The 12931-nt window shown below is 46.9% G+C and overlaps 2 protein-coding genes across 2 annotated transcripts; one reads left to right on the forward strand and one right to left on the reverse strand.

Annotated features, from left to right (window-relative positions):
* The first annotated feature begins 2062 nt into the window (after window positions 1-2062).
* Window positions 2063-3152, forward strand: LOC122023728 (indole-3-acetic acid-induced protein ARG7-like). The gene has a single exon (XM_042582018.1). The coding sequence runs from the start codon at window positions 2155-2157 to the stop codon at window positions 2680-2682; it is 528 nt and encodes a 175-aa protein (XP_042437952.1). The 5' UTR covers window positions 2063-2154; the 3' UTR covers window positions 2683-3152.
* Window positions 3153-11404: 8252 nt separating this feature from the next.
* Window positions 11405-11933, reverse strand: LOC122023734 (protein SMALL AUXIN UP-REGULATED RNA 10-like). Its single transcript, XM_042582032.1, has one exon. It carries the CDS (start codon window positions 11912-11914, stop codon window positions 11594-11596), a length of 321 nt encoding a protein of 106 aa, XP_042437966.1. The 5' UTR covers window positions 11915-11933; the 3' UTR covers window positions 11405-11593.
* Between the last annotated feature and the right edge of the window lie 998 nt (window positions 11934-12931).

The raw sequence follows: 12931 nt of genomic DNA on the forward strand, positions 1-12931 counted from the left end.
TATCAAAATGTCAGATTTCCCAAATATCTTCTTAGGGTTCCAACACTCTTTTTGATATTGTAAATATATTTTTAATTATGTATCTTATTTTATAAAATCTAATTTATTTTTCTTTAATATCTCTCAACCTTAGCGTTCTCTCGTTATGTTTATCTTTTAATTTGTTGGTGACACTTTCTCTTCTAATAAGTAAAAATATGAATTAGAAATTTTTTATTCATACAATGTAAAAAAAAAATACTATGTTTTTTGAGTTCTCCTATTTCCCTTTTCCAACTCCCCTTCTGTATACTTCTATTGCTCGTTGAGATTAGGAAGGAGAAACCACACCTGATGTTGTCACACTGGCCTGATTGGTCTTACTATACTCCTTACTTGATTAAATCCAAATGGAAATGCATTCGTCTGCATTGTGTATAATCGACATTTCACTTTCTTTATATACATCAAGTTTAACTTTTATTTAAATGTATTTATAATTATAATTTTTTGATTTCCCCTTTGTATCCATTCTATCATTTACAATTGTCTCGTTATCATTTTCATTTTTATAAGGATTATATTGAGTTTTGTTACACGTTTTTATTTATTTGCTTTTTATGCTTTGTGAAGGATGATGTGTTGAGGAACCCTTTTTAAGAGTTGTTCTATGAAAGACTAAATAATTAAACATTTTTATCAATTGAAAAAATTTATTATTAATACTAGAATATGAAAATTTAATTTATAATTTTGCATGAAAAACTTAAAATTTATATAAAAAATCATTTTTAAAAATTAATATTTTAATTAATTTTACAAAAAAAATTAAATCCACTCTTATCATCCTTCCAAATCCAAATGGAAAAAGGTAAAGAATTTTTTGACCTAAATTTATTTTGGCCAAAGACCTCAAATAGGCTTTAGCCAGGATAGGAATAGTACTTAACAAGTATAAAATGGAGAGGTGGTCTCATCTTGTGACTGCTCCTCGACTATAATATCTCTTGAGATACTTGTACCATCAAAGAAATGAGTATTAATTTCAAGGTTTCGATATATTTATCATGAAGATTGATTATCTAATGTTATTTCATCTTATGGATAATAACACAGTGTAGGTAGAAAATGAGTCAATCAATAATGATAAATTAATAAATTTAATTTGTTCTTAAGAAAATTCAAGATAAAGATGAGTATAAGGGATGCATTAAATTAATTAAGACCTAAAGTTTTTTTTTCTTTCTTTTCAAAATGAAATTAATTTGTGTTGGGACTTTGTTCGTTAAGGAGATTCTAGGTGACAAAATGTCATTTGTTCTTCGTACAAATGTGGTTAGACCAACAACATTTTGTTATGAATTATGTCTCATCCAATTCAAGAAATATGACATGGCTCCACCGCATGATGGTTTGCCTTGTTGGATTGAATGAGTATTTTGACAAAGTTAGTGTCTTGACCATAACCACATCGAAAGAGTTAGTTTGTTATGTTGCCTTCTCATCCACGGAAGGGCTCCAACAAACACAAATTAAAGCAAGTCATGGTCAATTTACGCACCATCATTTGACAACTAATTAAAACTCCTAGTCTCGCATTATTATTCAATCTAAAGATCAACCTTAACTTGTATCTTGTCTAAGCTCTCCCACTTATGTATCTCTATCTTTTCTATTCTCGGCGAAAATACGTCATGTTAATTTAAATAAATATTAAACAAATCATTTTGAGCAATTTTTTTCTTCTTAAAAGAATCCTTTCTAGTTGATAATTACCAATATGACAAAACTCAAAGATGGAAAACCAAACCCCATCTTTCTCTTTGGTCGGAACCAAACCCTATCTTTTACCCTAACGAAAGAAAGGGATATTTCTAACATGTGAAACCCGCATAAGTTGACTTTGAGTTGACTTCTTCCCCCAACCACGGAGTAAATGACGGCTAATTAAACCCTAATCACAGAGTCTACCATTAATTAACAACTGTCATAATTACTTTAATAATGAATTAAGGAAAATTTTGCCAACTTCAGGGGCATTGTTGGAAGCTCACGTCTATAAAAGCTTTGGCTCCCTCTTCTCCCCTCCCTCCCTCCGATCGCTCCTGGATCCGAGATTAGATAAAAAGACGGGGGGTTATTGCGATTTGTCAAAGGGGAATTAATTACGGGAAAATGGGAGGGGGAATAGGCAAATGTAGCAAGATCCAGCACATCGTGCGACTCCGGCAGATGCTGCGGCGGTGGCGGCTGCGCGCTTCGGCGTCGTCGCGGGCGGCGGACGTGCCGGCCGGACACGTGGCGGTGTGCGTGGGGAGCACTTCGCGGCGGTTCGTGGTCCGCGCGTCGCACCTCAACCACCCCGTCTTCCGGCGGCTGCTCCGGCAGGCGGAGGAGGAGTACGGGTTCTCCACCGGCCGCTCCGGCCCTCTCTCGCTCCCCTGCGACGAAGCCCTCTTCGAGCACGCCCTCCGCCTCATCTCCTCTTCCTCCTCCTCCTCCTCCGCCGCAGCCGCGTCTTCCAGATTCGCCAACTGCAACAACCTCGACGAATACTCGGCGCTCCTCTACTCCGCCACCGCCGCCGCCGCCTCAGCCACTCCTTCCTCCTGCTGCTGCGACGTCGGCCGCTGGATGCTGTCGGCCGACGCGCTTCCGCTCCTCCACGCCCACCGCCTCGCAGAGAAGCGCCTCTTCTGGTGAAGCTACTGCTCCACCTGGTTTCCATTTAGTAGTATATATATATAATTAATTCTTCCGACTCACTCACTGAGTCGGATCGCCGGATCGTTGTGCTTGCAAATTTTTCTTTTTTTTTTTCACTCCTTTTTTCGCTGCCGTAAAATTATGATTAAGCTGATCGAAGGAGGAGGAAGTAGCGATAGATCGATTAAAATAATTCCAGGAATCGAAAGAGAGATGGCGAAGCGGCGGCGGCGACTCGGCCGAGTCATCCCTTTGTCGATCGAAGCTGAGTCCGATTCCGAGAAGGCCGAGTTGGAATTTTTTACAGAACTCAGAAGGATCGCAGCAGCGTGAGAAAGGATCCTTCTCCTGATCTGTATTTTCTTCATTCATTCTCTCTCTCTCTCTCTCTCTCTCTCTCTTCACTTCTTTCATTTCTTGTAAATATAATTAATTAATTAATTAATGTGATCATCGGCTTTTATTCAGGTGCAATTCACTGTCTTGTCCTTTAAATGGTTTTAATTCTCGATTAATAATTATATTCCAAACTGTACTTCGTAAAAAAATAAAATAATAATTAATGAGGGATTGTGAAGGATCTGACATATCAGCGAGCACATGGAATGGAGTGTCTTTTTCATACCGCGTCACATGGAGCGGTTCGAAAGAGAGATGGTAAATTGTACCTATTAAGTTTTTTTTTTTCCTTTTAATATTGCCTTTTCGGTGATTTTAATAATTCAAAAAATATATTTTTTAAATTTCCATGTTCGTGACTTTTTCAGGCTTTTGACCCATATTTATTTTATTAGGATGGGAGGAAGAGGAGATGAAAGAGAACTAAGAAGGAATATATTTGTTGTAAAAATAATTTAATTGAAAAAAAATAAAAATATATAATAAGTCTTTTTTTTCTTATATACAGATATTCGGTTTCAGCCGATTAATCTGGAATATATTATATATAGTCTCCCATCAATCTTTAAAATAATAGTCTGGTTTTAAATTATCATCTTCTTATTTATTCTTTTAAATATTTTACCACTAGTACTGTGGTACTACTCCACTTTTGATCTCTCCCTTCTCCTAATTAAATGATGCATAATAGGTCCCCTTGGCTAGTCTTAATTGAAGTGGTCCTCGCTGGTAAACGATTTAATTATGATGACATCAGAATCCAGCCATCCAGGTGGAAATTATATATAACTTGTTCTCAACCAAACTGTGTGGATGGCGATTATGCTAATCACGATATGTGTTATAATTATCCAACTAATTGTGGTTAAGCTGACAAATATATTTCTATTTGAAATGGCCGTACGTACAGGTAACAATTATTTAGTGGCATCGGAGACATATAATGGAGATAGAAACTTGATTGAAATGGTGGTTAGGGTATGGATTAGCGAGATTATTTAACTAATTAACAGCTAAGCATGGATAGCGTGACATGTCAACGTCAAGGGCATAAATGGAGTACACGACAGCAGTACAGCAAGGACGACGCATCCTGATAGGCGGGAATGGCGTGTACGGTGACGTGACCTGTAATTAATTACTTTTCTGCGGAATAATTAATTAACAGAAGTGTTTTTACGACGAGATTAATTCTTATGAATTTTATTATAATTTTTTTTGGAACCCGCATTTATAAATTCAAAAGAATATCTAATTAAGATATATTATTTTAAATTTAATTTTTGTATTATACTACCATTAATAATTTTATGAAAAATGGAATTTGATCCCGTCCGGAATCGGAGTCAGACGGACCGCCGGATGAGGTGACGAGAATGTTGACCGAGTCGCAGTGTCCCGGAGGAGAGTGTGCTGAGATGGCTTCTGTGTTGACCAAGTCTTCAGAAGTCCTCTGGTCAACGCTACCTGCAGCCAGCGACCGGGTTGACCCGGCCCCCGGTACCCTGAGGCTCGAGGCAGATCCAACGAATATATGAGTACAAGATTAAGCAATAAAATAATGAAATATGCATAGAATATGAACGGAAAACGTACCTTGGTCCAAGGGGCGCCCTCGGATGGGACGCGGTGCGAGTTGTTTGGGACCCGGAAGAGTAGGCGACGTCCGATCATGATGGAGAGCTGGATCTGACGACGAGAAGCTGAACGAGGCACGGACTCGAAAGACGAGTTACAGGTCGAGATATAATACCGGCATGCAGACCGGGATAAGGCACCGGCACGCAGACCGGGATACGATACTGGCACGCAGGCCGGGAAATAAGATCGGCACGCAGGGCGGGACATGACTTCGACACGCAGACCGAGAAATAATGGCAACTGGGACATGACTTCGACACGCAAGCCGGGAAATAATGGCAACCCCAAGGCTAGGCATAACGCCATAGTCCAGAAGGCAACCGCGACTCACAGACCGGGATACCAAGACAGCCACACACACAGATCGGGATTCCACCACATATCGAAGGTCGAAACGTAAGAGCGATGTGCGCTACGATTGTAGCTCGGGATATGACGCACAGTTGGATCGGCACAGGGGTCGTCATATAATAACGATACCGAATCGGAACCGAGGCGGAGTCGCTGCATGGACTGTCGACGTAGGGACTGCCGGTGTGTGGCAGCTGCTGGCTACGGAGCTGCCGTGCGTGGAAGCTGCCTGCGAAGGGGCTGCCGTGTATGGAAGCTACTAGCGCGAAGGGGTTGTCGTGCGTGGAAAGCGAGGTGGGGAGCGGCGCTCCGCCGATGGATGCGTTGGCCGTCGCTAGGGAGAGAGGGAGACGACATGCGTGGAGGTGGCTCATAGCAGTGGCCGGTGGAGGATGAGCTGTGAGGTGAGGTGATGATGGAGATGACGGTATCAGAGCGGAAGAAAGGGGCAACGGTCTGCCTGGCGACGACGCCGCGAGGAGGAGACGAGGAAAGGCAGTGGTCTGCCCGGCAATGGCGCAGCGAGGAGGAGACGGAGGAAGGCAGTGGTCTGCCCGGCGACGGCGCAGCGAGGAGGAGACGGAGAAAGGCAGTGATCTACCCGGCAACGGCGCAGCGAGGAGGAGGAAGGAAGAGAAGAGGCAGTGCTGTGGCTGGTGTCGGTCGTCGCCGGCGGCTGCGGCTCGAGGATGGCGGCGAGGGAGGAGAAGCTCTCCCTGTTTCTGCTGGCAGTTGCGGTGAGAAGGAGAGGGAGAGGAGAAAGGCGGGGGGTGGCCGACGTCGGCTCCGGCGACGGCATCGCAAGAGGGGGCTGGCGGCAGAGAAGAAAACACGCACCGCCCCCTTTGCTACAGTGCATCCTTTCCTCTCTTAAAGCCCTAACCAACAAAAAGACCAAAATGCCCTCCCTTTCTCCCCTAATTTCTTCTCTGCCCTTCTCCCAATATTCGTATCGCAAGCCTCCCCTTCAAGTCTAGTCGAAGGAGGCGCTAGTCCGACTGACCAGACCAAGCCCATAACAGAACCGCTACCGAACGCGGAATCAGATCACTGAACCCGTCTTGTTACATCGAACGAGTAGCTGCGGTGATGCCGAGCAAGTGACTCACTAGATTCGAGCGAGCAATGAGAAAATCGCGGTCGGGCAAATAGAAAGAGTGATAAACAAGCCAAGCTGTGAGCGCGACTAAAAAAATACCGACTGAGCGACAATAAATTGCGATCAGACGATAGAGAGAATAATGGTCGAGCGAAGCCGTGAGCGCGACCGAGAGAATGCCGACCGAGCGATAATGAATCGCGACCGGGCGATAGAGAAAATAATGGACGAGCGAAGCCGTGAGCGTGAACGAGAAAAATACTGACCGATCGTCAATAAAAGGTGACCAGGCAATGGAGAGAATGATGGACGAGCAGAGCCGTGAGCGCAACCGAGAGAATGCCGACCGTGCGATAATGAATCGCGACTGGGCGAATAAAAAGAGTGATAAACAAGCCAAGCTGTGAGTGCGACTGAAAAAATACCAACTGAGTGATGATAAATTGCGACCGGGCGATAGAGAGAATAATGGACGAGCGAAGCCGTGAGCGTGACCGAGAGAATGCCGACCGAGCGATAATGAATCGTGACCGAGCGATAGAGAGAGTAATGGACGAGCGAAGCCGTGAGCGCGAACGATAAAAATACTGACCGATCGTCAATAAATCGTGACCAGGCAATGGAGAGAATGATGGACGAGCAGAGCCGTGATTGTGACCGAGAAAAATACTGACCGAGCGTCCATAAATTGCAACCTGGCCATAGAGAAGGATGGTCGCGCAAAGTCGTGAGCACGACCGTGCGAGCACTGACCGAATGACCGTAAATCATCACCGGGTAATAAAGAGAATGATGGGCGCACAAAGTCGTGAGCGCGACCGAGTGAGTGACGATAGTAAATCACGACCTGGCAACAAAAAGAATGATGGACGAGCAAAGCCATGATCGCGATCGGGCGAGGGTCGACCGAGCGACAGCGGTAAGCGAACGCGAACGATGAGTGCCGAGAAAAGTGGCGAGTGAAGCGATGAGTGCCGACCGAGCAACATCAATGAGTGAAAATGCGAATTGAGAATACCGGACCGGGCGACAAGTGGATCAAGTGTGATGAGTGCCAGGCAGAGCCGTAAGTGAGCGGTGAGTGACGACCAAGTAATAGTGGTGAGCAAAAACGTGAACTGAGAGTGCCGAGCAGAGTGGTCAAGTGAATCAAGCGTAATGAGTGCCGGGCAGAACGACGAGTGAGGAGTGAGTGCTGATTGAGCATCAGCAGTGAGCGAAAACGTGAGCTGAGAGTGTCGGGCAGAGCGACAAGTGAATCAAGTGTAATGAGTGCCGGGCAGAACGGCGAGTGAGGAGTGAGTGCTGATCGAGCAATAGCAAAACACGAATGATAAATACCGAGCAGAGCGACGAGTGAAGCGGTGAGCGACAACCGGGCAACAACGAGACACGAATGATAAATACCGAACAGAGCGACGAGTGAAGCCGTGAGCGATGATCGAGCAACAGCGATGAGCGAAACGAGGATGATAAGTGCTGAGTAGGGCGGTAAGCGGAGCGGTGAGTATGATGAGTGCCGAGCAGAGTGGCGAGCGGGGTGAGTATGATGGGTGCAGGGTGAGTATGATGAGTGCCGACCGGGAAGGTCGTTGGACGTGAGAGCCTTGCACACTTATAACTCGCACTGGGGCGAGAGTCTGGGACAGCCGACCGGGAAGGTCGTTGGGCGTGAGAGCCTTGCTCACTTATAACTCACATTGGGGTGAGATTCTGGGACAGCCGACCGGGAAGGTCGTTGGGCGTGAGAGCCTTGCTCACTTATAACTCGCACTGGGGCGAGAGTCTGGGACAGCCGACCGAGAAGGTTGTTGGGCGTGAGAGCCTTGCTCACTTATAACTCGCACTGGGGCGAGAGTCTGGGACAGCCGACTGGGAAGGTCGTTGGGCGTTAAAGCCTTGCTCACTTATAACTCGCACTGGGACGAGAGTCTGGAGGCGTGAGAGCAGAGCTCACTTATAACTCGCACTAGAGCGAGAGTCTGGAGGTGTGAGAGCAGAACTCACTTATAACTCGCACTAGGGCGAGAGTCTGGAACAGCCGACCGGGAAGGTCGTTGGGGGTTGGCGTGAGAGCAGTGCTCACTTATAAATCGCACTGGGCCGAGAGTCTGGGATTCCGACAGGGAGGTGTTCTGGAGGCCTGGCCAAGAAATGCTCTGGAGGCCTGACCAGGAAATGTTCTGGAGGCCTGACCCAGAATTGATCTGGAGGTCTAACCCAGACTTGATCTGGAGGTCTGACCAAGCATTGATCTGGAGGTCTGACCCAGACTTGATATGGAAGTCTGATCAGGAATTGGTCTGGAGGTCTGACCCAAACTTGATATCGAGGTCTGATCAGGAATTGGTCTGGAAACTCGACTGAGAGTTGGTCTGGAAGCTCGACCGAGAGATCATTAGCGATACTTCGATCCGAGACCGATGGTGATACTCTAGTCCGAGACCAGTGGTGATAACTCGACCCCGACCGAGGGAGGATAAGCCTTGAAATCCATAGAAGCGGAGCCCATAGCAATATGAGAGGACAGAGCCTTTATCATATCTGATGGCGAAGTGATGTCAACTGGCTAGCTCGAATCCCAAATGCCCGTATAGCTAGTAAGAGAAATGGTGTCGATCCCTTGACTCCCAAATGTCCGCGAAGTCAGGGAGAAGAATAATCTGAGCCCCGACCGTCAAAGGGAGTGAAACTCATAGCCATATAAGGGAGCAGAGTTCGTAACCATAGAAGGAAGCAGAACACCGCGGGTATAGGTAGCAGAGCCTGATCGAGGAGTCAAGCCACCCGGTTGAGGGTTGGTCTCGATCCCTTGACTCCCGAATACCCGTCGAGTCAGGCAAAAAATGTAATGGAAAACTAACCTGTCGGCTAGCTGATGCTCCAACTCAATTCCTCGACTCCCGAATACCCGTGGAGTGAGTGTAGAAGATAATACGTTCGTCAAGATCCTCCGATACTTTGATAATGGCAGAGAACCTCCCAACGTCATCCATCTTCACGTTCCAGAACAGGCGAAGGAGATTCCCACAGACGACGCTAAATTGATCTCGTCCGGAATCTGAGTCAGACGGACCGCCGGGTGAGGTGGCGAGAATGTTGACCGAGTCGCAGTGTCCCGGAGGAGAGTGTACTGAGTTGACTTCTGTGTTGACCAAGTCTTCAGAAGTCCTCTGGTCAACGCTACCTGCAGGCAGCGACTGGGTTGACCTGGCCCCCGGTACCCCGAGGCTCGAGGCAGATCCAATGAATATATGAATACAAGATTAAGCCATAAAATAATGAAATATGCATAGAATATGAACGGAGAACGTACCCTGCCCCAGGGGGCTCCCTCGGATGGGACGCGGTGGGAGTTGTTTGGGACCCGGAAGAGTAGGGGACGTCCGATCAGGATGGAGAGCTGGATTCTGACGACGAGAAGTTGAACGAGGCACGGACCCGAAAGACGAGTTGCAGGTCGGGATATAATATCGGCACGCAGACCGGGATAAGGCACTGACACGCAGACCGGGATACGATACCGGCATGCAGGACGAGACCCGAGATCGACACACAGGCCGAGAAACGAGATCGGCACGTAAGCCGGGACATGACTTCGACACGCAGGCTGAGAAATAATGGCAACCGGGACATGACTTCGGCACGCAGGCCGGGAAATAATGGCAACCCCAAGGCTAGACACAACGCACATAGTCCAGAAGGCAACCGCGGCTCACAGACCGGGATACCAAGACAGCCACACACACAGATCGGGATTCAACCACATATCGAAGGCCGAAACGTAAGAGCGATGTGCGCTACGATTGTAGCTCGATCGGGATATGACGCACAGCTGGATCGGCACAGGGGTCGTCATACAATAACGATACAGAATCGGAACCGAGGCGGATTCGCCGCATGGACCGCCGACGTATGGACTGCCGATGTGTGGCAGTTGCTGGCTACGGAGCTGCCGTGCGTGGAAGCTGCCGGCGAAGGGGCTGCCGTGTATGGAAGTTGCCGGCGCAAAGGGGCTGTCGTGCGTGGAAAGCGAGGTGGGGAGCGGCGCTCCGCCGATGGATGCGTTGGTCGTCGCTAGGGAGAGAGCTAGGGAGACAACAAGCGTGGAGGTGGCTCATAGCAGCACCCGGTGGAGGATGAGCTGTGAGGTGAGGTGACGATGGAGATGGCAGTATCGGCGCGGAAGAAAGGGGCAACGGTCTGCCTGGCGACAGCGCCGCGAGGAGGAGACGAGGAAAGGCAGTGGTCTGCCTGGCGACGACGCAGCGAGGAGGAGACGGAGGAAAGACAGTGGTCTGCCCGGCGACGGCGCAGCGAGGAGGAGACGAAGAAAGGCAGTGATCTGCTCGGCGACGACGTAGCGAGGAGGAGGAAGGAAGAGAAGAGGCAATGCTGTGGCTGGTGTCGGTCGTCGCCGACGGCTGTGGCTCGAGGACGGCGCACGAGGGAGGAGAAACTCTCCCTGTTTCTGCTGGCGGTTGCGGTGAGAAGGAGAGGGTGAGGAGAAAGGCGGGGGCCGGCCGACGTCGGCTCCGGCGACGGCGTCGCGAGAGGGGGCTGGCGACGGAGAAGGAAACACGCACCGCCCCCTTTGCTACAGTACATCCTTTCCTCTCTTAAAATCCCAACCAACAAAAAGATCAAAATGTCCTGATTTTCTCGCCTAATTTCTTCTCTGCTCTTCTCCCAATATCAGAATTATTATACAACAATCATCACTACCTTTACAAATGACAAATATGTACGAGTATAAATATAAAGTGCAATTGTAGAAAAATATTTATCCGAAATAGTTAATTATAATTTTTTAATTTATATCTTCACACATATATTTATGAGATCAGCCACCTCGTGGGATTGTTAGATGACAAATTCTACTTTTTAATTACAATTATATATCGCGTATAATTTCTCTCATAAAAAGCTACTGTGTTAGATGAATATCTTCATGATTTGATTTATTATTTTTTAAAAAAGTGTGGAGCCGTTGTGAAAGAAGAGTTAAAATAATAACTTTATCTTTTACTCCACCTGTACATGCAAGAACATCTCACCAAACGTAGACACGCGCGTACTTGAATATTATTGCTATTGGTCATCCTCTTCGTAATGTCCCAAATTATGACTTGGCCTGAAAGGATAGTATCGAAGGCACGTCATGAGCCATGCACGACGGGGAGCCATCAGCAACCCTTTCCGTCTAACATTATAATTATCTATTTGGCATTTAATTAACTACCAATAATTTCTCCATAAATTTAAAAATTAAATTTCGCATCAGTTTATTATTTATATATTTATACACAGAGTAATTAATTATTTTACTTTTATTATTTTTATTTTCGCTTGCTGGCTGCATTACAATTTATCATACGTGGACGTACGTGCGCAGTTTGGTGGTGGCGCATGCCGGCGTCAGGCGAGGAGGAGGGAGCGGAAGGCGAGCTCGTCGCAGGGGATGGTGAGCCCCATCCGGTGCTTGAATCCGAACTCCTCCTCCGCTTGCCGGAGTAGCCGCCGGAAGTCCGGCCGGTCCAGGTACGCGATCGGGAGGACGAAGCGCCTCCGGTTGGCCCCCACGTACACCACGAAGTGACCCCTCGGCACGTCCTCCGGGGCACCACCGGCCCTCTCCTCCTCCTCGTCCGAAGACGGCGACGACCCGCGCTGCCGGGGCGCCGCCTCCCTCCGCCCCTTCCTCGCTGCTGCTGCTGCTGCTGCTCCTCCTCTTCCCATGGCTGATCAATATCTTAATTTCGGGGTTTGATTTGAGAAAGGGTGGGAGTTATTTATGGCGGGAGGGGAGAAGACAAGGGCACGTGGTGGAGGCCGTGCAAGAGGACAGGCGGGGCCGGGGCGGCCGGAACTTGTGCTGAGCTCGCCACCGACAGCCGGTGGCCCGCTCCTATTCTGAGGTCACGGCCAGTAAACTTGCTGCAAATTAATTAAAGGGAAACGCCTTCTAATTAGTACCTTCGTTTATCCAAGCTTGGGTAAGAGGGAAACAGAGGAATCCGGCCGTCCCTTTATTATCCTTTTAAGTAAACAGAGGAATCCTTTCTTTCTTCCAACTAAACCTCGGAGTAAACAAAGTGTTATAGCATGTTCACACAATATCATCCGCACTATTCTCTCCCTCTTTTGTTTTTCAAAGCATATGCATCAACCTTAATTCTTTTGGTACTTAATTACAAATTAAGGATGATTATATTCACTCACTAATAAAGTAAGAATATTCTTGAAGTCGACTATGTTGAGGTGAATATGACTTTTAGATATTTTAAATATCACATTTCCACCATTAATGTAGAATTTTGGTCCATATTGTACATGTTCTCTAAATTAACTTTGAGTAAGTTTATTCTCGAAGATATATATTATACATTAATTTGTCCTCTCTTCACTTCTGTATATCTATCTTTAAAACAAGGCTCGAACGGACCTTCAGTTTCTCGACCAAACCTTGAAAATTAAACAGTACTCTTCTTTAACTCGATCGATCGGGATATAGTTTAATATCCTACTAATGGTCCAATTTTATGGAAGCATTGTGGATGGGCAGGAACCATGTGATGTCCTTGCTTCATGTACTATCAAATCTTTCACACTGGCCTCTTGCTTTGGATACCCTTCAATTGCAAGCCTTTTGATGAGGAGTCACACTATGTGGGGCTGCACTTTGTGGAGCCACATAAAAGGGCAATGCAACATATATACTTGTCATTAATCAATAGTCACAAACTAAGTAAAATC

This window comes from Zingiber officinale, chromosome 1A (assembly GCF_018446385.1).
Source record: "Zingiber officinale cultivar Zhangliang chromosome 1A, Zo_v1.1, whole genome shotgun sequence".
NCBI lineage: Eukaryota > Viridiplantae > Streptophyta > Magnoliopsida > Zingiberales > Zingiberaceae > Zingiber > Zingiber officinale.